The sequence below is a fragment of the Thalassophryne amazonica genome, chromosome 10, assembly GCF_902500255.1.
Source record: "Thalassophryne amazonica chromosome 10, fThaAma1.1, whole genome shotgun sequence".
Classification (NCBI taxonomy): Eukaryota; Metazoa; Chordata; class Actinopteri; order Batrachoidiformes; family Batrachoididae; genus Thalassophryne; species Thalassophryne amazonica.
The window spans coordinates 93,592,122-93,617,395 of NC_047112.1; the positions used below are offsets into that span (position 1 = coordinate 93,592,122).

The 25,274-nt window shown below is 41.7% G+C and overlaps 2 protein-coding genes across 3 annotated transcripts in view; both read right to left on the minus strand.

Moving 5' to 3' along the window:
* The window catches only part of slain2 (SLAIN motif family, member 2), a 66,203-nt gene extending 65,520 nt beyond the window's left edge, over nucleotides 1-683 (minus strand). The window contains 1 exon segment of the mRNA XM_034180534.1: nucleotides 38-683. Within this exon segment, the coding sequence (XP_034036425.1) occupies nucleotides 38-489 (452 nt within the window). The 5' untranslated portion in view covers nucleotides 490-683.
* A 1,403-nt stretch (nucleotides 684-2,086) lies between these two features.
* Nucleotides 2,087-25,274, minus strand: part of anapc4 (anaphase promoting complex subunit 4) — a 49,863-nt gene continuing 26,675 nt past the window's right edge. For both annotated transcript variants that reach the window (XM_034180536.1, XM_034180535.1), the window contains exons 26-28: nucleotides 22,682-22,837; nucleotides 3,792-3,915; nucleotides 2,087-2,377 (exon numbers count right to left, since the gene is read on the minus strand). In XM_034180536.1, the coding sequence (XP_034036427.1) occupies nucleotides 2,156-2,377; nucleotides 3,792-3,915; nucleotides 22,682-22,837 (502 nt within the window). In that variant the 3' untranslated portion in view covers nucleotides 2,087-2,155. The remainder of the gene's footprint in view (nucleotides 2,378-3,791; nucleotides 3,916-22,681; nucleotides 22,838-25,274) is intronic.

The following is a 25,274-nucleotide window of genomic DNA, read 5'->3' on the forward strand; positions in this document are numbered from 1 at the left end:
GACACAAACCGGCGTGCGTGTGCGGACTGTCACTCACCAGCTGTCCTCGTCTTCGTTCAGACAATCCATGTCTTCCAGATCGAGGACGTCCACTTCGTCTAGGATGGAGGTTTTGCTTTCGTCTATGAAGCCCCCGGTTGTGTCTGAATAAAGTGAGTTGGTGGCGGCCGATGCCCCCTCGCCGTCGTACGCCCTCCGGAAGCTGATGCCGTCGTACGACAGTCTGGGGCTCAGACAGCGGTTGTTCTCCACCAGTCCGCCGAACCCCACCCCAGTGAAGCCGGCCAGACCGGCTGCGATCCCCGCCGACACGGACGACGGGTCGTAACCGGCGCTCAGGGGTCTGGGAGTCCCTGACATGGCCCCAGACGACGACAGCAAGGCAGACCTGCTCCGAAGCTGCTCGTTTTGCTGTTCGAGTTTCTTCACCAAGTCCTGGAGCTTCCGCACCTCCAAGTCCGCGTTGATATTTGAGTTGATATCCTCCATGGTGGCTCCTCCTCGGCTTGGCCAAAATATGCGCCGCTTCGTGCTCTTTCCAGGCGGCTGTGTGCCGGCAGGCCCTTTAATTTTTCTTTACTCCACTCTTTTCTAGGTGTTAAATGAGGACACCTTAGTTACTAGCGAACTCAAGAAGCTCGACGGAGTCATCTTCGGTTATTCGCGGTGACGGGCAGAAACGACGCTTCTGAGCTCGTCTCGAACTCGGTTGATATGAAGCAAATGTGCCGTCTGAAACTTGGTTCAATCGTTCAACACCCCGTCCCCAAACGTGACCGATGACGTAACTGTGCTGCGGATTGTTAACGCTAACAAAAACAAAAAGACAATTTTTAAAAACACTATATTTTGACTGAATCGCCAATTTAAAAAAAAAAAAAATCAGCACTGTTGTTACGTATTCCTTTGTATTTGGAAACCTATAGCATTGTTTGCTGTAAATTACATATCCAATTTCCAACAGCTCACTTTTCCGAAACATTTTTGTTTTATCAAACACTAATAAGTGTAACTACAGAATATGGATTTATTTTAAAATGTATTATACAGAATACAAAACTAGTTTTTATTTTATAAATTCCTTTAAAAATACCAAGCGTCTGTCACACCAGCATGAACCTTAATAACAGTTGCAAAGGGAGGCAAAAAGCTCAAATAATACGCTGAGACAAGTGAAGTGGCTCGAAGGTGCACGTCACATTTAAAACGATCCAAATGTGACGGAGCTATTTCGCTGCGCTACACCTACGTCTCCAGCAGATGGCAGCCATGAGTGCAATGAACGAACTTTCGAGTACTGATTCAATTTCTAATGCCTCAAATCTCGACAAAGTCTCATTTGTCCATTAGTTGGCAACGAGTTGAAAAACCAACAGGCAGCGGTGCCATACGTCAACACGCACCGTAACGGGAACGAGCACGTAACCAACACCTATTTGCATGTGCACAGTTATACACTGTAGAACAAAAAGCACGTCGTCATTGTTAAACTTCTTTACAACCAAACTTGAAGTCATTATTTCTGACTGAAGATTCTTTAAGTAACTGAAATAAGATTTAAAATGATTAATATCAGAAATAACAATAAAAATCTTAGAATACAACACAGTTGCAGTTTTGATGATGAGAAACATTTGATAGCAAATGGCAGGAAGGAAATGAGACACATGAATCCTTTCAAATGTTGAATTGAACCGTATAACATGACATTTATGATGGTTTGGTCCTGGTAAGATTGGACACTGAACTAACTGGAAGCTCGATCATTCAACCTGAGTCCTTTTGTCCCCTAATACAAACTGGCATTTCAGATGTTTGTGGTACTTTAGGGGTTTGGGTTTACAGGTAGTTTAATGATATTACATAGTTACATATTAAGGAGTGAAATGGCACAAAGTGTCAAGGAACTGGTGAAAAATGCCATTTTTCTAGGTGCTGCTCTGTGATCATTACCATAAAAAGTTACCCTTTGAAGAGACACCTCAACGAAAAGTGAGTACACTATCTTTATTTTTATTCAAACACTTTTTACACAATTCTATCAAATAATAATAATAACAATAAAAAAATAGAAGTCCCCAGGCATTTATATGTTGGGACCCCCCCAAAAAGCTGGATTTATGTCACGTCATTACTGTGGTTGCTTTGCAGAGTTTTAAGAGAGTTCCAGGGCTTCTGATTCGAGATGCTCCTCAGTTTTTGGACTTCTTTCATGCTGTTCAGCATCAGCCTCTTCGTTCTCTCCCTTTTCCTGACTGCCCGTGGCAACTTCCAGGCCATCGTGGTCGGCACTGGAATTCTGTGATTCAGCTCCTTCTTCATCCTCATCTTCAACATCCATCTCAAAGACACGTATGTGCCTCAGATTTGCACTCAGCTAGCAGGAAGGAGAAAAAACAATGTTGAAACCTGCATGGCAAATGTCATTTGTTTTTCTGACAGAAATGTGAGAACATTGAAAAGTCATTAAGCCCCCTTAGTGATCGCTGATACACATACACTGACACTGCAGTACAGTTACTTTCACACACAGTGTCAGGACTTAAGCCCCGGTCACGTGGCAGTAACGAAGGACACCGAAGCCAAAACGAAACAAGAAGTCTGGACATACGTTGACTTTCGGAGACATCGTTTAACCTTCGTCCAGCTTCGTTATAGCAGCAGGTGCTTCGTCAGAATTTTCAAACTTTAGAAAAATGTGAACGCATCCCAAAGGCAACCTGAATTCGTTCATATTCCGTTTTGCTTTCTGTCTTGACGGTTCCTCATCATTTGCGTAGTTCCTGTACTGTTTAATTGTCATCCAACTTTGTCCAACCTTCCAAGTCCCACATCTTGCACGAATGTTGACAATATCTGAGCGGATCAATAACTAAAGATCTGTCGAGCTGAACGTGACTCGTCCATGTGTGTAGGAGGAAAAGCAACGTTTTTCATACAGAAACTATTTACGCACATTGCAGCTGTGAAGACAAACCTGTTGTCAAGACAACGGGTGTTCTGTCGAGATGAGGTGCGTCGTCGAGATGAGGTGCCTCACGTAACTGCACATGCATGCACTGAAAAAATTGCTTGACAAAGTTCGCTTGTTTTGATGGGTAAGTAAATGTATAAATTGTTCATCTGAACGTAGTAATGTATAAAATCTACTCACTATGAAATGATAAGTATTTTTAACCTGGAGTTAGATTATTTCGACAGGCAAAATATACATATACATACATACAAAATGTTTTACTTACTAGGCTACAAATACACTGAATACAATTAATAAAAAAAAAAAAAAACTGACTCAGAAAAAACAAAAAAAACAAAATGCGCATGCGCAGTTGCAGAGGCACGGGTGACGTCTTCAATTCCGGGGTACAGCGATGTGTGCATGCGCACGCATGCGCAGTAGCGCAACACACCTCATCTCGACGGGACACCGGTTCTCGCAGCTGCAGGTGCTGTGGAGCGCACAGGCTGGCTGCAGACTTGATCACAGGCTGGCGCTCGCTCTGACACCTGCTGTCAAGTTACATCATCACAAATGTTTCGTTTTGATTTTGTTTAAAGCATCAAGGTCGCTGTTCGCTTCGTTTTTCTTTTGTTAGTTTTGGTTTTGTTTCATTCTTTTACGCGCTCTGGACTCGTATGCTTTTCGGTGATGGGAGAAGTGCCGGCTCATTGATCCACTTTTTCCGCGACAATTTGTGACCTTTTTCCTTCGTTCAGCAATCACTGTGTGACCGGGGTCATTAATCAGAAAATTATAGCGCACAAAAAATAAACAGAAATAAATGTCGTACCACACAGGCCACTTTACGGATGCCGTTGACAGCTACATGCTGAGCCTTCATGTTCTCCAGGTCCCGCCATTGGTTAGCCAACACCAAACCTTGGCAAGGGATGGTGTCACTCTGCTGGTCCAACCTGTCAAATACAGTAACAAATACAGTATGTGAAGTTACATTTCTAGGGGTAAGATGTACATGTCTTAATTCCCATGTACATCTACTTTAATGTTTAGTACTGTGACAATCATATGTCCTTAAATTAAGAAATGATTCAGTAAAGGACACGTAGGACTAACTTCTTTTTTTTTTTTTTTTTTGCAAAGTGGACTTCTACATAGGCATCCACAATACTAGATGCCACCAAATACCCATGAAAGGAGTGCACCTTTCTGGTTGTCTAAAGCCTCATTTATGCTCCATTTACATACATAAATCTAGCCATGTGTTTCAAACAGTGTAACCACTTCTGCCCGCACAGTTCCATATGTCTATTATGTTGGCAAGAATGTTAAGCAAAACCTGCAGTAGAGAGTACTGTTGACTATCTTGAAAGTTTCTGACAACATCAACCATGGTGGCAGCTGGGGGTGGGGAGATCGGAACAATGTTTCTACCACAAAAGAAAACTGGTGTTTTTATTGTAGTTGGAGGTGGTTTGTGGTCTCATTATATAAATATGCAAAATACTTGTCAAAACACTAGCTGCTCTGGGACAAAATAGTCCCTCCATGCATTTTTCCATGACAATTATTTTTCTTGTCTGCAAAACTAAATAAAAATGGGAAAAAAAATGCTTTCAGGTTGACAGGACAATTCTTCTGATTGTTTGAGCATGTGTTTCAATGAGGAGCCCCCACAAACAGATGCTATAGAACTTGGCTGTCACCTCTGGCAGACAGAGAGACACAGACCCATGTGATTTCTCGGGTCTAGGATTGGCTGAGAGTCAAAGATCATCTTTAAAAGAGATGAACTGAAATGCTGAAATATCATAGTTTCAGGATGTGGCTGAATCAATCAATCAATCAATTTTTTTATATAGCGCCAAATCACAACAAACAGTTGCCCCAAGGCGCTTTATATTGTAAGGCAAGGCCATACAATAATTATGTAAAACCCCAACGGTCAAAACGACCCCCTGTGAGCAAGCACTTGGCTACAGTGGGAAGGAAAAACTCCCTTTTAACAGGAAGAAACCTCCAGCAGAACCAGGCTCAGGGAGGGGCAGTCTTCTGCTGGGACTGGTTGGGGCTGAGGGAGAGAACCAGGAAAAAGACATGCTGTGGAGGGGAGCAGAGATCGATCACTAATGATTAAATGCAGAGTGGTGCATACAGAGCAAAAAGAAAAAGAAACAGTGCATCATGGGAACCCCCCAGCAGTCTACGTCTATAGCAGCATAACTAAGGGATGGTTCAGGGTCACCTGATCCAGCCCTAACTATAAGCTTTAGCAAAAAGGAAAGTTTTAAGCCTAATCTTAAAAGTAGAGAGGGTGTCTGTCTCCCTGATCTGAATTGGGAGCTGGTTCCACAGGAGAGGAGCCTGAAAGCTGAAGGCTCTGCCTCCCATTCTACTCTTACAAACCCTAGGAACTACAAGTAAGCCTGCAGTCTGAGAGCGAAGCGCTCTATTGGGGTAATATGGTACTACGAGGTCCCTAAGATAAGATGGGACCTGATTATTCAAAACCTTATAAGTAAGAAGAAGAATTTTAAATTCTATTCTAGAATTAACAGGAAGCCAATGAAGAGAGGCCAATATGGGTGAGATATGCTCTCTCCTTCTAGTCCCCGTCAGTACTCTAGCTGCAGCATTTTGAATTAACTGAAGGCTTTTTAGGGAACTTTTAGGACAACCTGATAATAATGAATTACAATAGTCCAGCCTAGAGGAAATAAATGCATGAATTAGTTTTTCAGCATCACTCTGAGACAAGACCTTTCTGATTTTAGAGATATTGCGTAAATGCAAAAAAGCAGTCCTACATATTTGTTTAATATGCACTTTGAATGACATATCCTGATCAAAAATGACTCCAAGATTTCTCACAGTATTACTAGAGGTCAGGGTAATGCCATCCAGAGTAAGGATCTGGTTAGACACCATGTTTCTAAGATTTGTGGGGCCAAGTACAATAACTTCAGTTTTATCTGAGTTTAAAAGCAGGAAATTAGAGGTCATCCATGTCTTTATGTCTGTAAGACAATCCTGCAGTTTAGCTAATTGGTGTGTGTCCTCTGGCTTCATGGATAGATAAAGCTGGGTATCATCTGCGTAACAATGAAAATTTAAGCAATACCGTCTAATAATACTGCCTAAGGGAAGCATGTATAAAGTGAATAAAATTGGTCCTAGCACAGAACCTTGTGGAACTCCATAATTAACTTTAGTCTGTGAAGAAGATTCCCCATTTACATGAACAAATTGTAATCTATTAGACAAATATGATTCAAACCACCGCAGCGCAGTGCCTTTAATACCTATGGCATGCTCTAATCTCTGTAATAAAATTTTATGGTCAACAGTATCAAAAGCAGCACTGAGATCTAACAGAACAAGCACAGAGATGAGTCCACTGTCCGAGGCCATAAGAAGATCATTTGTAACCTTCACTAATGCTGTTTCTGTACTATGATGAATTCTAAAACCTGACTGAAACTCTTCAAATAGACCATTCCTCTGCAGATGATCAGTTAGCTGTTTTACAACTACCCTTTCAAGAATTTTTGAGAGAAAAGGAAGGTTGGAGATTGGCCTATAATTAGCTAAGATAGCTGGGTCAAGTGATGGCTTTTTAAGTAATGGTTTAATTACTGCCACCTTAAAAGCCTGTGGTACATAGCCAACTAACAAAGATAGATTGATCATATTTAAGATCGAAGCATTAAATAATGGTAGGGCTTCCTTGAGCAGCCTGGTAGGAATGGGGTCTAATAAACATGTTGATGGTTTGGATGAAGTAACTAATGAGAATAACTCAGACAGAACAATCGGAGAGAAAGAGTCTAACCAAATACCGGCATCACTGAAAGCAGCCAAAGATAACGATACGTCTTTGGGATGGTTATGAGACTGTGACATTCCATTGCTGATTCATAAATCGAAATACAGTCACTTGCCTAGTTCTGGATCACTGTTGTAGTATTTAAGCCGCCGTTTTTCATAATCAGAGCGAATAAGCTAATACTTAGTGTTAACGGAAAGACTGATGTTTTGTCTACAAACGACAACAAGCTCGACCGGATCCAGCCATCTTTGTGATCAGCAGAGTAATCAAAACATCCAGTCTCGGTGGTGTGCGCGCGTTTTCTGACTCACTCATTCCTGCAAGTGTGAAAGTGATGATCTCTATTAAGTAGTAAAGGTGAGTTAGCCATTCAGTGTCATTGGTTCTAGAGTGGGAAAATACTTACTTGGGTAGAAAATGTCAGTGTGTTATGTCTTGCTGTTTAATTGCTGCATGCATTTATCTCTGACATGAAAACTTGCCAGTTGTGGATCACTGAAGCAGCAGCCTCGTGTCTGTACTTGTGAGCCATGTGTACTTTGGGGGTCATGTCAACATCACAAATGGGCATGAATGTGGGGGCTTTTACTTTTTAATTCTGGAGAAATCTCACCTCCACACATTTAAAACCCTCCTTTACTCTCCATCTCTAACAATATAAGGTGCGAAATCATAGCAAGTTGGGGCATCTTGTGCTATCCTGACCCACTTCATTGAGTTAAAAGCTTAGGGGGACATGTCAAAATCCAAGAATGTTTATTACCGCAGATTTTATTTTATCTTCATTTATTAAGGAATACCACCCAATTTGAGTAAACACTTCATTTTTTGCTCGTAAAAACGTATAACAGTGCCTTTCGAAACTAAGTAAATTCTCATTTAATAAGTATAATTTATATCATTTTGTGTTCAAAACACATTCTCGGGCACAGTGTGTATCATTCTGCATTAGAAGGGCTCCAGCCAGATGCCAGGAATGCCCCCAAAGTGACACAGAGTGTCGTGATCCAGAAGCGGGCAAAGTGATCCATTTCCGGCAAATATTTGCACCACACATAATGTGGCTTCACACTTTAAGTAGAAGGGCTACCCCATCCTGACTTCTTCAGCTAGATAACATCCAAATACCCAATACAATCAATCAATCAATCAATTTTATTTATATAGTGCCAAATCACAACAAACAGTTGCCCCAAGGCGCTTTATATTGTAAGGCAAGGCCATACAATAATTACGTAAAAACCCCAACGGTCAAACAGTACCCTTTATTGGGTACAACAATACCCAATAAAGGATATTCAGTTGCATTATGGCTCCGTATAGCGGGACTTTCAAAAAAGTGATCCAGAACTGGGCAACTGACTATATCATGAAAAGTGGGTCCATGTAGTCCAGGGGATTCATAAGGAGCAGCAGAATCACATCACGTCGTGCTTTTTACGTTCACCTTTCTTTCTCCCCCTTGTACCCTACTCCACAACAAGGGGTGCTGGTTCATGCATATGACAGAATTCAACTTACTGGTTATTGACTATGAAAATGTTTAAAAACGTCTTTTTTAAACGTTAACATCTCCACAGTCACAATACTCATCCCTTCACTGGAATCTTTGAGGACATTTTGGGCATTTACCGACCCGTTAAGTCTGGCTAGTTATTGGGAAACAAACCTGTGTTTTCCCTTACAAAGTACGGGTCAGTCCAGCATAAAGTCCATCTTTAGCAAACTACTGTCCGGCATTCTTGTCAGGTGTCCAGTCCATCTCAATCAACAGTAGCTCACTGTGGCATCAATACACACTCTTTTAGCTCTGCTGAACACCTCAGTGTTTAGCAATGTGTCTTGCAATCATTATTTGTTTTAAAGAGCTGACCCGGTGATCTGCTTGATATAACGCCTGTCGATTAGGAGCATTGGGGAAAAACCAGGGCACTTGTATGACTTTTATGTTTATTGTCGTTAGAGCTGAATTGTCATCATAAAGCAACTCTTGAGCACCACACACCTCTCTTGTTTTATCTGAAGTCTTTAGTACTAGGGGTGGGTGTTACCACCAACATTTTGAAATACCCCCTTAAAAAAACGGAGAGTTTTATTATGAATAAGAAAATGCAAATCATTGACCAAATGATCTAGTCTAACCCCTTGTACATACCCCTTGAAGTTAAAACCCCTCAAATCATGCATTTTTCACTTCAAAATGCTGTGTAGCAATGGTAAGATGTCGCTACCTGGAGGTTCGCTATACTTGAAACACCTCGCATTTCCTGCTGAAATCAAGTGACCTCTTTTGCCTCATGAAGGTATGGGGTGGTACTGTTGTGCATAATTAAACATTGTGGTGTATTACACCCTTAAAAATATGGGGACAGTTATAATGAAAAAGACAGTGCAAATCATTGACCAAATAATCTAGTCTAACACCCCCCCCCCCCCGGCACATACCCCCTGAAGTCAAACCCCCCAAATCATGCATTTACACTCCAAAATGCTGCCTGGCAATGACAAAGAGCCTGTAAACTAATAAAGAATGCTGTTTAGCAGCATTTTCTTTTGTCACACACAAAAATAGTATTACAAGAATATTGTAGATATTTTGAGGTTTGAATAATGTGAGCATTTATGTCCATAATGAAGGTCAGAAATGGGCCATTGTGGGCATAGGCTTACGTGGCTGTGATTGGAGAAATTTTGCATCACCACTCTTAGCTTCATAGTGGAGTAGAGTGGAGAAAGATATTTTTTCAAACAGATCAAATCTCGGCTTGCATCTCAGATGTACCTTCTGGCAATTTGAAGCTAAACTTTCAGGTCTTCTTTTTAAGAAAATCCTCCTCTATACCACTTCATCATGAAGCTGTATAACTGATGATACAAAATGCAAAACACGCACTGTGCAAAATTATTCCAATCACAGCCACATAAGTCTATAAGGGCTGTTTTACAATCAGGGTACATAAGTGGATTTTAAAGATAAAGTTTGGTATAATGACAAGGTGGAAATGACCAACAAAGTTTAGTTTGCCATACACAGATAACTACTACTGGTCTATCTGCAGCAATGGCCATTTGGTTTGATATCCCTATTTGGTTACCAGCAGATCTCTGATACTACCAGTTTTTACCAAAATACAGGGGTAAAAAAGTATTTAGTCAGCCCTGATTGTGCAAGTTCTCCTACTTAGAAAGATGACAGAGGTCTGTAATTTTCAACATAGGTACACTTCAACTGTGACAGACAAAATAAGAAAGAAAAAAAAAATCCAGGAAATCACACTGTAGGATTTTTAAAGAATTTATTTGTAAATTATGATGGAAAATAAGTATTTGGTCACCTACAAACAAGCAAGATTTCTGTCTCTCATAGACCTGTACTCTTCTTCTTTAAGAAGCTCTTCTGTCCTCCGCCTGTTACCTGTATTAATGGCATCTGTTGGAACTCGTATCTGTATAAAAGACACCTATCCACAGCTTCAAACAGTCAGAATCCAAACTCAACTATGGCCAAGACCAAAGAGCTGTCGAAGGACACCAGGAAGAAAATTGTAGATGTACACCAGGCTGGGAAGAGTGAATCTGCAATAGTCAAGCAGGTTGGTGTGAATACAAATACAACCCCTGGCAAAAATTATGGAATCACCAGCCTCGGAGGATGTTCATTCAGTTGTTTAATTTTGTAGAAAAAAAGCAGACACATGACACAAAACACAAAATGGCAACTTTCTGGCTTTAAGAAACACTATAAGAAATCAGGAAAAATAATTGTGGCAGTCAGTAACGGTTACTTTTTTAGACCAAGCAGAGGGAAAAAAATATGGAATCACTCAATTCTGAGGAAAAAATTATGGAATCATGAAAAACAAAAGAACGCTCCAACACATCACTAGTATTTTGCTGCACCACCTCTGGCTTTTATAACAGCTTGCAGTCTCTGAAGCATGGACTTAATGAGTGACAAACAGTACTCTTCATCAATCTGGCTCCAACTTTCTCTGATTGCTGTTGCCAGATCAGCTTTGCAGGTTGGAGCCTTGTCATGGACCATTTTCTTCAACTTCTACCAAAGATTTTCAATTGGATTAAGATCCGGACTATTTGCAGGCCATGACATTGACCCTATGTGTCTTTTTTGCAAGGAATGTTTTCACAGTTTTTGCTCTATGGCAAGATGCATTATCATCTTGAAAAATGATTTCATCATCCCCAAACATCCTTTCAATTGATGGGATAAGAAAAGTGTCCAAAATATCAACGTAAACTTGTGCATTTATTGATGATGTAATAACAGCCATCTCCCCAGTGCCTTTACTTGACATGCAGCCCCATATCATCAATGACTGTGGAAATTTACATGTTCTCTTCAGGCAGTCATCTTTATAAATCTCATTGGAACGGCAGCAAACAAAAGTTCCAGCATCATCACCTTGCCAAATGCAGATTCGAGATTCATCACTGAATATGACTTTCATCCAATCATCCACAGTCCACGATTGCTTTTCCTTAGCCCATTGTAACCTTGTTTTTTTCTGTTTAGGTGTTAATGATGGCTTTCGTTTAGCTTTTCTGTATGTAAATCCCATTTTCTTTAGGCGGTTTCTTACAGTTCGGTCACAGACGTTGACTCCAGTTTCCTCCCATTCGTTCCTCATTTGTTTTGTTGTGCATTTTCGATTTTTGAGACATATTGCTTTAAGTTTTCTGTCTTGATGCTTTGATGTTTTCCTTGGTCTACCAGTATGTTTGCCTTTAACAACCTTCCCATGTTGTTTGTATTTGGTCCAGAGTTTAGACACAGCTGACTGTGAACAACCAACATCTTTTGCAACATTGCGTGATGATTTACCCTCTTTTAAGAGTTTGATAATCCTCTCCTTTGTTTCAACTGACATCTCTCGTGTTGGAGGCATGATTCATGTCAGTCCACTTGGTGCAACAGCTCTCCAAGATGTGATCACTCCTTTTTAGATGCAGACTAATGAGCAGATCTGATTTGATGTAGGTGTTAGTTTTGGGGATGAAAATTTACAGGGTGATTCCATTATTTATTCCTCAGAATTGAGTGAGTCCATATTTTTTTCCCTCTGCTTAGTCTAAAAAAGTAACCGTTACTGACTGACAATTTTTTTTCTTGATTTCTTATAGTGTTTCTTAAAGCCAGAAAGTTGCCATTTGAAATGACTTTAGTTTTGTGTCATGTCTGTGATCTGCGTTTTTTCTACAAAATTTAACAACTGAATGAACATCCTCCGGGGCCGGTGATTCCATAATTTTTGCCAGGGGTTGTACTCGTAAATCAACTGTGGGAGCAATTGTAAGAAAATGGAAGACATACAAGACCATTGATAATCTCTCTCGATCTGGGGCTCCATGCAAGATGTCATCCCATGGGGTCAAAATGATCATGAGAACGGTGAGCAAAAATCCCAGAACTATACAGAGGGACCTGATGAATGACCTGCAGAGAACTGGGACCAAAGTAACAAAGGCTACACACTACGCAGAGAGGGACTCAAATCCTGCAGTGCCTGGTGTGTCCCCGTGCTTAAGCCAGTACGTGTCCAGTCCCGTCTGAAGTTTGCCAAAGAGCACATGGATGATCCAGAAGAGGATAGGGAGAATATCATGTGGTCCGATGAAACCAAAATGGAACTTTTTGGTAAAAACTCAACTCGTCGTGTTTGGAGGAAGAAGAATGCTGAGTTGCATTCCAAGAACACCATATCTACTGTGAAGCACGGGGGTGGAAACATCATGCTTTGGGGCTGTTTTTCTGCAAAGGGGATGGGATGACTGATCCGTGTTAAGGGAAGAATGAACGTGGCCATGTATCATGAGATTTTAAGCCAAAACCTCCTTCCATCAGTGAGAACAATGAAGATGCAACATGGCTGGGTCTTCCAGCATGACAATGATCCCAAACACACCACTCAGGCAACGAAGGAGTGGCTCCGTAAAAAGCATTTCAAGGTCCTGGAGTGGCCAAGCCAGTCTCCAGACCTCAACCCCATAGAAAATTTGTTGAGGGAGTTGAAAGTCATGTTGCCCAGCGACAGCCCCAAAACATCACTGCTCTAGGAGATCTGCATGGAGGAATGGGCCAAAATACCAGCTACAGTGTGTGCAAACCTGGTGAAGACTTACAGCAAACGTTTGACCTCTGTCATTGCCAGCAAAGAGTATGTTACAGAGGATTGAGCTGAACTTTTGTTATTGTTATTGAGCAAACACTTATTTTACACCATAATTTACAAATAAATTCTTTAAAACTCCTACAATGTGATTTCCTGGATTTTTTTTCTCATTTCGTCTCTCATAGTGGAAGTGAACCTATGATGAAAATTACAGACCTCTCTCATCTTTCTAAGTAGGAGAACTTGCACAATCAGGGACTGACTAAATACTTTTTTACCCCACTGTATCTGTGTCATTTCTATGATGTCTAATTTTGATGGTCTGCCAGAACTATTATTTATTTAGTAGGTAACCAATAAATTGAGTAGTTTCCTTATCAAAGCCAACTGCACAACAATCTAACTCCCAGGATCACTGCCCAGTGGGGAAACAACTTGAAACAGGCATTCAAATATGTCTTTTCTGTCAAAAATGTCCTCTCCAGTAAAAAGAGTGCATTTCAAACTCAAGCATCAGTGATATGTGAATAACAATTTTTTTGAGATGGAAACGATTGATCTGCTGTGGCGACCCCTAACGGGAACAGCCGAAAGACAAAGAAGAAAGAAATAATCACCATCTGTGATGCCACAAAAGGACGTGTATCTAATTCCCTCAAATATCTTTGATATTGGGGTGTAACTCTCCGTCGTCAAAAACTGTCCTCTCCAAAAAACGCTTATCATCCATCACTATTTGAGAATGCAGAACAATAGCAGGTGTACACTCTGAGTACTTACCATCAACTGTTTTTAGTAGATAGTATATATGGGTAGACTGCCCTAATCTTAGTCTGTATAATTTACACAACAATAATCTTAATAAAAAAAAGTCCTGTCCGGAAAGCATAGCAGATAATATCTGTGAGCTCATACGAGGCCTGTTAGAAAAGTATCGGACCTTTTTCTTTTTTGCAAAAACCTGATGGATTTGAATCACGTGTGCATGCATGAGCAAACCTTGAACCTTCGTGCGCATGCGTGAACTTTTTCACGCCTGTCGATGGCATCATTGTCTGGTAAGCAGCCTTTGTGTGAGGACGTGCAGTGCGCTCGGCGGATTTTCATTTCAAGGAAAAAGACGGAACGACTGGAGCAGTGCCACATCAAATTTTGCCAGAAACTGGGCGACAGCCAGGTGGAAACCATTCGGATGATTCAGACAGCTTTCGGTGACTTTTCAGTCATGTGACTATCCGAGAAATTGTGGAAGAGGTGGGTATGTCACAGCATGTTCTGTGAGACTTCAACACGGAGGCGCTTTTGCTGCGCCGTCAACAGCAGCATGAATTTCACAGTCACTCTTTTCATGGCCAAATCTTCTGTCACAGTGGAATGTGCCGAAAAAGTGCTGATGTCCACCTCTTCCACAATTTCTCGGACAGTCACACGACGGTCCCGCATCACCACAGCGTTCATTTTGGCAATGATATGGTCATTTCAGCATGTTGATGGCCGACCGGAGCGTGGCTCGCTCTCCACTGTTGTGCGGACGTCTTTAAACCGGTTGTACCGCTCCTTAATCTGTGTGATGCCCATAGCATCGTCACCGAAAGCCGTCTGAATCATCCGAATGGTTTTCACCTGGCTGTCGCCCAGTTTCTGGCAAAATTTGATGCGGCGTTGCTCCAGTCATTCCGTCTTTTTCCTTGAAATGAAAATCCGCCGAGTGCACTGCACGTCCTCACACAAAGGCTGCTTACCAGAAAATGATGCAATCGACAGGCGTGAAAAAGTTCACGCATGCGCACGAAGGTTCAAGGTTGGCTCATGCAAGCACACGTGATTCAAATCCATCAGGTTTTTGAAAAAAATAAAAAAGGGCCAATACTTTTCTAACAGACCTCGTATACGCAAACATCTGAGAGGACTGAAACTCTGGGCATTTAAGTATCCCAGTCAGCAGTTAGATATAGATGAATAACATGACCAAAGTAACCTCTTTGATTTTTTGGTGACAGTGACATATACTTGTGTGTGTTGACTGTGAAACAACCCATAACTTCTTCTGGGCTGTCTGGGTGTCTTTCCTCACTCTTCTTCTTGCACAGTCACTCAGTTTTTGAGAACTGTGTACTCCATGCAAATTTACCATAGAGTGCCATACTGTTAGTATTTCTTCATAATTGATGTTAATACAGTCCAAGACACAGTCAGTGGCAGTTTTACCATCAGAGAGCCTCACCCACAACTATCACAACAGACTCCAAGCTGTCACTGATGTTAAAGGGGTCACACACGCACACTCTTTCTTAGATTTTGCTGCACTGGGTGTGACTTCGAAGCAAAAGCCTGTATTACAGACAATCAGTCAATTCCCTGACTTTTATTTTTCCACAAACACCCTCAGACTGTCTAAAGTCCTTTTTGCTTCCACAGGGGGCAATACACGTTCTGTTGTCATTATGATTTAAAAAGAGTAAACATAGTCGTTTGACAATAAACGGTTTCACCCAACCACGTTGGGACGCAGCCGCTCATGGCGCGGGACAAACAACACCTCCGTGTTGGAAGTCTCACAGGACAAGTTGGAACATGCCCAGCTGTTAAACAATTTCTTGGATACTCACTCGACTGAAAAGCCATCAAAAGCCGTCTGAATCTTCTGAATGGTTTCCAAAACGGAGGTGTTTTTTTTTTTTTGTTGCGCGCAATGAGCGGCTCCGTGCCGACTCGCAAAATCCTCCGCACGTCTTTCATTACAAAATCTCCTGTAACAGTGGAATGTGCCACAAAAGTGCTATGTCCAGCTCTCTTGCCGTTTCTGTGGTAGTCACACGATGTCCCGGATCAACACAGCATTCAGTTTAGAAATGATCTGGTCGTTCCAGCCTGTCGATGGCCGCTCGGTGCGCAGCGCGCCCTCCGCCACTGTGGGCCATCTTTAAAAAGGTTTTAACACTCCTTAATCCGTGTGACGCCGACAGAATCTGCAACGAAATCCATCTGAATCTTTCGAATGGTTTCCAACTGGCTGTCTCTAACAGTTTCTGAAAAAAAATTAATGGAGCAAAGCGGCAGTCTCTCAGCCATTTCACTGACAATAAAAATCCGACGAGGGGGGTGGACCAGTGCTCACTCAAAGCCTGCCCACAGGTGAATGACGCAACCGACAGGCGTGGAAAAAACTCACGCATGTGCACGAAGGTTCAAGCTTGGCTGATGCAAGCGTACATGATTCAAATCCATATAGTTTTTAAAAAAAATAAAAAGGTCGGATAGTTTTCTAACAGACCTCGTATTTAGGCTACACCGTTGTAAGAGACTGACTAAGAGTAAAGAGTGATGACAATATTTTTTTAATTATTATTTGAACGTATAGACCCTCGGTCAAGTGATCTCCTACATACCACAAAACCAAACCAACAACTGATCTGAGAAACGACACGAGACAGTAGATTAACCCCACATACAGCCCTCCATCACAAGCGCAAACACAGCTCAATTGGGCATGACAGTCACACAATGGGTCAAAGATAATCCTTTCATGTAGATATACAGTGGTCCCTCATTTATCACGGGATTTACGTTCTAAAAATAGCCTGCAATAGGCGAAATCCGCAAAGTAGACAGCGTTATTTTTTACAATTATTATAGATGTTTTAAAGCTGTAAAACCCCTCACTACACACTTTATACACTTTTCTCAAACAGGCATTAACATTTTCTCACGCATGCTCAGGAAGGTTCAAGCTTGTCTGATGCAAGCGCACATGATTCAAATCCATATAGTTTTTGAAAAAAATAAAAAGGTCGGCTAGTTTTCTCACAGACCTCGTGTGTATATATATATATATATTATATATATATATTTTTTTTTTGAGATTCGCACATTTTTCCCAGTTGGATATTACAATGCATCACACCTGATCTACATCAATACCTTGGCTACTTATTTAATGTAGGATCATATTGCTCACTTCAATTGTTGAGTCATAACACTGTGTGGAAGAGACACACCCTCCAGTGAAATGGAAAAATCTGTTGTGTAATTCTGGACAACCAGGACAACACACCAATCCACACAAGCCAGGTTGCCATGGATGTTGTGTGTGAGTGTAGCTATGAATCTCTTCTTCACCCACCCTATTCTCCAGACCTAGCCCCCCTAGCGACTTCCACTTCTTTCCCAGGGTGAAAAATACCTTCGGGGTCAGAGATTTGAGGATGATGTGAGCTGACTGCTGCAGCAGAGGGCTGGTTAGGGGACCAAGATGTTGAGTTCTACCGATCGGATATCAATGACTGGCAATCTTGACCTCCTTACACAGGTGAATCCAATCATGAGAAAGGGTATTTAAGGTGGTCGTTTGCAAATGTTTCCCCTCTTTGCATCTCTTCTAATGAGTGGCAAAAAAGGAGCCTCTAAACACCTCTCAAATGACCTGAAAACAAAGATTGTTCAACATCATGGTTTAGGGGAAAGATACAAAAAGTTATCTCAGAGATTTCAGCTGTCAGTTTCTACTGTGAGGAACATAGTGAGGAACTGGAAGACCACAGGCACAGTACTAGTTAAGGCCCGAAGTAGCAGGTCAAGAAAAATCTCAGATAAACTGAAGCAAAGGATGGTGAGAACAGTCATAGTCAACCCACAGACCTGCTCCAAAGACCTACAACATGATCTTGCTGCAGATAGTGTCTCTGTGCATCCTTCAACTATACAGCATATTTTGCACAAGGAGATGCTTTATGATGCTACATGTATTCAAATCAATAAAATGACAAGGGTGCCCAAATTTATGTACCTGCCCCATTTTGTTTAAACAATTACTGCACACTTTCTGTAAATACGAGAAACTTCACTTCACTTCTCAAATATCAGTGTGTTTGTCTGCAATATAACATATTTAACTGAAATTTCTGATCCAGACAACCAATGATTTATAAAGGAAAATCATGAAAATTATCAGGGGTGCCCAAACTTTTGCATACAACTATGTGTGTGGGTGTGTGTGTGTGTGTGTGTGTGTGTGTATATATATATATATATATATATATTTTATATACTCAACAAAAATATAAACGCAACACTTTTGGTTTTGCTCCCATTTTGTATGAGATGAACTCAAAGATCTAAAACTCTTTCCACATACACAATATCACCATTTCCCTCAAATATTGTTCACAAACCAGTCTAAATCTGTGATAGTGAGCACTTCTCCTTTGCTGAGATAATCCATCCCACCTCACAGCTGTGCCATATCAAGATGCTGATTAGACACCATGATTAGTGCACAGGTGTGCCTTAGACTGCCCACAATAAAAGGCCACTCTGAAAGGTGCAGTTTTATCACACAGCACAATGCCACAGATGTCGCAAGATTTGAGGGAGCATGCAATTGGCATGCTGACAGCAGGAATGTCAACCAGAGCTGTTGCTCGTGTATTGAATGTTCATTTCTCTACCATAAGCCGTCTCCAAAGGTATTTCAGAGAATTTGGCAGTACATCCAACCAGCCTCACAACTGCAGACCACGTGTAACCACACCAGCCCAGGACCTCCACATCCAGCATGTTCACCTCCAAGATCGTCTGAGACCAGCCACTCGGACAGCTGCTGAAACAATCAGTTTGCATAACCAAAGAATTTCTGCACAAACTGTCAGAAACCGTCTCAGGGAAGCTCATCTGCATGCTCGTCATCCTCATCGGGGTCTCGACCTGACTCCAGTTCGTCATCGTAACCGACTTGAGTAGGCAAATGCTCACATTCGCTGGTGTTTGGCACGTTGGAGAGGTGTTCTCTTCACGGATGATGCGAAGGAGATGTGTTGCACTGCATGAGGCAAATGGTGGTCACACCAGATACTGACTGGTATCCCCCCCCCAATAAAACAAAACTGCACCTTTCAGAGTGGCCTTTTATTGTGGGCAGTCTAAGGCACACCTGTGCACTAATCATGGTGTCTAATCAACATCTTGGTATGGCACACCTGTGAGGTGGGATGGATTATCTCAGCAAAGGAGAAGTGCTCACTATCACAGATTTAGACTGGTTTGTGAACAATATTTGAGGGAAATGGTGATATTGTGTATGTGGAAAAAGTTTTAGATCTTTGAGTTCATCTCATACAAAATGGGAGCAAAACCAAAAGTGTTGCGTTTATATTTTTGTTGAGTATATATTAGGGTGTCCCAAAAAATGGCAACTTTAAAAAAAATTCGAGTCTCACCCACCAAAAAGTTTCCTTTTGGTGAGTCATTCTCACATGTAAAATTGTTTGCCAATCAGAAATTATTTAGAGGTGGTTCAAGGTCACCAAACATTGAAAATGTAACCGCGACAATCGACATCGGTGCAATAATAGGAATGTCATATCTTTGCCACTTTTAGAAATATTAGATCACTACTTTTCAGATGTGTACAGTTTATTTTGGTAATTTAGAAATTATAGCAGCAGATTGGGTGCTAGATGTTTACTGCAGTGACTATACAGGTCCAAACTTGGCTCCAAACCCAATTTGTGCAGAAGCTGGGCTTCATAGTCAGCTTATGTCAGCTTCATAGTCAGCCTATGATATTGGTCAGTTAGACAATTTATTTACATGTTATATTTACAATACTGTGTTTACTTACTTTTTATTTTGCCTTCATGGCTTTGTTTAATATTTTTTGGTACTTTGTTGATAACTGTCTGCATTCTGCAAGTGCTTACAGATTAACCATAAATGTTGAAAAAACCACTCTGTTAGGGCCGTTTTTATCATTTCTGTATAATTAGTGCAATGAAAATACTTATATGAATACTGAAAATCAGCTGCTGGTTAATGGTATGTAATATGTTACTGTGATGCTTTCATATGGAATATATCAATGTTTCTAGAGTTTAGAGAGACCAAAACTGGTGAGTGTCCATACAGTGCTATAGTTTTCTTTCACTCCTGTTGTGTGGGCCGCTGAAGAGGAGGTACTGCTGGCCCACCACCACCAGAGGACACCCTGCCTGGAGTGCGGGCTCCAGGCACAAGAGGGCGCTGCCGCCTCACAGGAGCAGCCGGGGTGACAGCTGTCACTTATCACCTACGACAGCTGTCACCAGTCATCTGATCTTCAGTAGTATATCAGCAAGACGACATCTCCACCTCGTTGCCGAGATATCGCTCTACCTAGGAGGTAAAGTGCTCAGCCGATTATGTTGTCTTCCCGACAGTAATACTTTGTTGCTTTGTGTGTTTGATAGCGGACAGTGAGTATTTACAGCTGGAGACTGTGTTGGACTTTTTCCCTACCTCTTTGATAAGTACTCACACTCCTGCACTTACCAGTTTCTGATGAGAGGTGGAGGTGGTTTTCCCACCATACGTGTTGCTGGGTGCAAACGCATCCACATCTAACTGTTTTTTGTTCCTCGCCAGCAGTACCAGATCCGACAAGTGGAGGCAGTGGCCACCTGGGAGTTCGGGACTTGGCGGCTCCAGTATTCCCGGGGTTCGGTGGCGGAGGAAATCGTGTGGTTCCGGTTCTGCTTTGGACGGACGTCTCTTATCTTCGAGCCTGCCCACGTGACACATTTTTGTGAATTGACTTCATTGCTTACTATTGTGATCTGCCGTGTTTGTTGTGCTTATTCACAACAGTAAAGCGTTGTTATTTGACTTCCTCCATTGTCCGTTAATTTGCGCCCCCTGTTGTGGGTCCGTGTTCCTACACTTTCACAACAACTTCCCAGTCTTCCAGGTTTCAGATCTGCAAAAAACTGGCAAACCAGGTTTTACCATTTCTTTGCTATTTTTGTAGGAGAATGGCACGACCCATCAATTTCTAAATTACCAAAGGAAATTGTACACAAATGAAAAGTAGTGATCTAATAGCTCTAACAGTGGCAGAGATATGAAATTTCAAATATTGCACCAATGCTGATTGTTGCAGGTAGATTTTCAATGTTTGGTGACCTTGAGCCACATCTAAATAATTTCTGATTGGCAAACAATTTTACATGTGAGAATGACTCACCAAAAGGAAACTATATATATATATATATATATATATATATATATATATATATATATATATATATATATTGCACGAAACACACGCGAACATGTTGGGGGGGGGGGGGGGGTTGGCGACACTCTGGCAAAAGTAAACACCCAGGCTTTTAATCTCAGAAATCACTCCGGTCCCACAATTTTAGAGGGCTGAACTTTAATTTCGTAACTCTGTTACTGTGCCCGTCCAGACTTCTCTGTGCGGTTACATGCGAGGGGTTTTTAATGGAAATACGTTGCGATCAGACGGGACATTTTATCCGATGTGAGCAAAAATCCGTTAAACAAAATCCATTTTATACGGTGTTTATTACATGGAAAACCATACAAAACATCCAGTTTATAGGATGACGGTTAAGGTGAGTTTTACTCAAAGCTCTGACGATGAAGTCGCTTCTATCCCACAAGGCATGACGATCTTTTGAATTATTCAATTTGGTTCAAAGCCAACAGATTATCGCTGAATATAAACAAGTCTAATTTTATGTTATTTGCTGGCAATAAAAAATGTAATCATGGTCTAATTAAAATTTGCATTGATAATGAAATAATATCAAGGGTCTCATCTACATGTTTTTGGGTGTGTGGATAGATGAGAAGCTGTCTTGGAAAGAACATATTGATCAGGTTTGTAAAAAAGAATAACCAGGTCAATAGGAATCAAAAGCAAAATAAGACATTTAGTACATCACAAATGTCTTTTAACATTATATTATAGTTTATTTTATCCATATTTAAGTTATTGTAATATTGTATGGGGAAGTACCTTTGCAACTTATATAAACAAAATATTTCTTTGACAGAAAAAATTTGCTCGAATAGCTACTTGTTCAAAACATTGTGCCCCAAGTGCACCTCTGTTTTTTAAATTGCTGCTTTTAAATATCTTCCATATAAATATTTTCCTGACCTATACTTTTGTTTTCAGAGCTATCTATGATATTAAGTGGCCTTCCTTCATCAAATATTATTTGTGCATAACCATCAAATTCATAATTATCCGACCAAGCAGGCTGTACATTTGCATTTACCTTTGCACAGAGTGACTCGTTATCAGGATCACATCAGATATCATGGTGTTAAATCTTGGAACGTTACGGTACATCTTGTAAATCCATCCATCACTTTATATAGATATAAAAGTGGACTAAAAGCAAAGATCCTGCAGGAGTATTTATAATGACTTGTTTATAATCTGGATAAAATGGTGTAATACTGTTGTATACTGTTGCTATGTTTGTTTTTGATAAGCCTTTTTGGCTTCCACCACTCCCCTGCACATTACTCGTACTGTATTTTTTTCTCTTTTTCTCTCTCTTTTATTGTTTTATGTTTCTACATTATTTCTGTATGAGTTTTATTTTTGTGCTAAATAAACAAATAAAAAAAAAAAAAATCATTTAACCCATCCTAATTAGAGTTAGACACAGTCTAACCACTAGGAGCTTGGGCAGCCACAGTCCAGCGCCTGGGGACCAACTCTAGATGTAGACGCTGCCTTGGTCAGGGGCAGAGAAAGGAGCAGACCGTAAATAGGCATGTTTTTGATTGTGGGAGGAAATCAGAGTGCACAGAGGAAACCCACGCAGACCCGGGGAGAACATGCAACCTCCACACAGAAAACACAGACTTTGTTTTTTTTTTAACTGTTATTCATTTTCTGTTATCTGTTGACCAATAAGTGTGATCCCAGATAAAACACAACCATGTGCACACAGAGAATGTACCCACCTCATGTTTGGCTCCCAGTTGAATTCACTGTCACAGCTGAGAGCAGAAGCAAGAGGAAGCTGAGCCAGTATACGCCTGCCGTTCTCTCCTTGCAAGGCTACAGTTAACGTTTCGTCATCATAGAATCGAGCATCCATGCAGGTGTCTACATTAGGCCTGAAAAGACAACTTCTTGTAAAATGTGGCGGCTACACAGTCATTAACCCTCTGGGGTCCAAGGGCATTTTTTGGCCAGTTCACTCACCTGGCATAAATGTTTTATTATTGCTGTTAATAGCTCTCCCTGCATCCCACAATCAAGTTTGATGTCTCTTTTTTTCAGGACAACCTGTGCTTTCATAATATATATGCTTTTTTGTGTTTTATAAGTGTAATAAAGGTTTACAATCAAAAATAAGAAAGAAAAAAGTAAAGCGGGAAATAATTTTCCACACACATTTATTCAAAACACACAGCAAACTATAATAAACAACTGTTTTGACACTTTATAAAGGTAATTTGAGGTCTTGTGTGAAAGACTGTACAACAAAAGGGTTTAAACAATAAACACAAATGCACATTTTGAACAATATATACAAAATGGTCTATGCGTTTTGTTTTTTTTGTCTTCATCTCAAAGTAATTTCTGTCTTGTTGTTGTTGTTGGCAGTTTCCTCGCTTGCGAGGATAGTGGGAAGGCTTTTTTTTTTTTTTTTTTTAGTTTATTTTCTACAAGCCCTCTGGTGGCTGAAAAGTCCGATGCGGGATGCACAAGACCTGTTACACTTGGGGCAAATGAACACTTGAGTAGGCTGGGCTTGTGCTGCTCTTTCTGTCTTTGACGCTTCTGACGTGAGGCCTCACTTCTTTCTGCCTCAAACTTCAGGCTGGCGGATTTGATGCTGGAACGCCAGCTGAGTCTATCTGTAGCTAGATGCTGCCATGACTGATGCTGAATGCCTGCAAGGGAGAGCTGTTTCTTCAGCTGGTCCTTATAGCGCTTTTTGGGGGCCCCTTGGTTTCGTCTCCCTTCCTTGAGCTCGCCAACGAGAATTAATTTCAGCATGCGTGTATCATCCATCCTGGCTACGTGACCTGCCCAACGAAGCTGTTGTTTGAGTATAATAGACTCCATGCTGGGCAATTTGGCTCTGGTAAGGATGTCCTCATTTGAGATGTAGTCCTGCCACTCGATCCCAAAGATGTTTCGGAGACAACGCTGATGAAAGCGTTCCAGTAATCTGATCTGCTGGCGATACAGAACCCAGGTTTCAGCTCCATACAGGAGGGTAGGGACCACAATGGCTCTGTAGACCTGCACTTTTGTGGAAAGGCGCAGTGCATGATTCTGCCAGACTTTCTTTGAGAGTTGACCAAAAGAACTGCAGGCCTTGGCAAGGCGACTGTCTAGGTCCTTGGTAACAGATGCGTCATTTGAGATAACACTACCGAGATACGTGAAGTGCTCTACTGCATTCAGGCTGGTACCCTCGATGTTGATTTGGGGTGGGGTATATGCTGTATGGGGGACCGGTTGATATAGCACTTCTGTCTTTCTCAGGCTGATGGTGAGGCCGAAGGCTCTTGCTGCTTCAGCAAAACAGTTGACAATGTGCTGCAAGGCTTGCTCCGTATGGGCGACGAGGGCGCAGTCATCTGCGAAGAGCAGCTCCATGATTAGCTGTTCTGTGATCTTAGTGTGGGACAGAAGGCGCCGCAAGTTTAACAGACTTCTGTCGGTTCTGAAGCGGATATAGATGCCGTCTGTCAAGTCTTCTTTGGCCTCACGAAGCATCATGCTGAAGAAGATGGAGAACAGAGTGGGCGCGAGGATGCAACCTTGTTTGACGCCATTTGAGATGGGGAAGCTGCCGGACAGAGTCCCGTTGTACTTCACTTGTCCAATCTGGCCTTCATGCAGCTGGCGGATGATGGTAAGGAGCTTTGGAAGGCAGCCAAGGCATGCAAGAATCTTCCACAAACCCTCACGACTGACCGTGTCAAAAGCCTTGGTTAGGTCTATGAAGGCTGCATAAAGGGCCATGTTCTGTTCTTTGCACTTCTCCTGGATCTGTCTCAGGACGAAGATCATGTCGGTGGTTCCCCTGTTGACCCGAAATCCGCACTGACTCTCTGGAGTATTTTCATGCGCTATGGTAGGGGTAAGCCTGTTGAGCAGCACTCGAGCCAAAATCTTACCTGCTATTGAGAGGAGAGTGATGCCCCGGTAATTAGAACAGTCGGACTTGTCGCCCTTGTTCTTGTACAGGGAGACAGTGACCGCATCCCGAAGGGCATGTGGAACCATTTCCTTTTCCCAGCAACTGGAGAAGAGAATCTGAAGCTTGCCGAGGACTGCCTCACCTCCATTTTGGTACACCTCTGCTGGGATGCCATCTATGCCAGGAGACTTCCCTGGATTCAGCTGCATGGTGGCCTTTCGGATCTCTTCAAGTGTTGGGGGGTCATCAAGTTCCCATTTCACCTCCACCTGGGGAATCTTCTCGATTGATGACTTTTGCACAGTGCGCTTGTCACTGAAGAGGTTTTCAAAGTATTCTGACCAATGCTGCATAATGGTTTCCTTGTCCGTCAGAAGGGTGGAGCCGTCTGA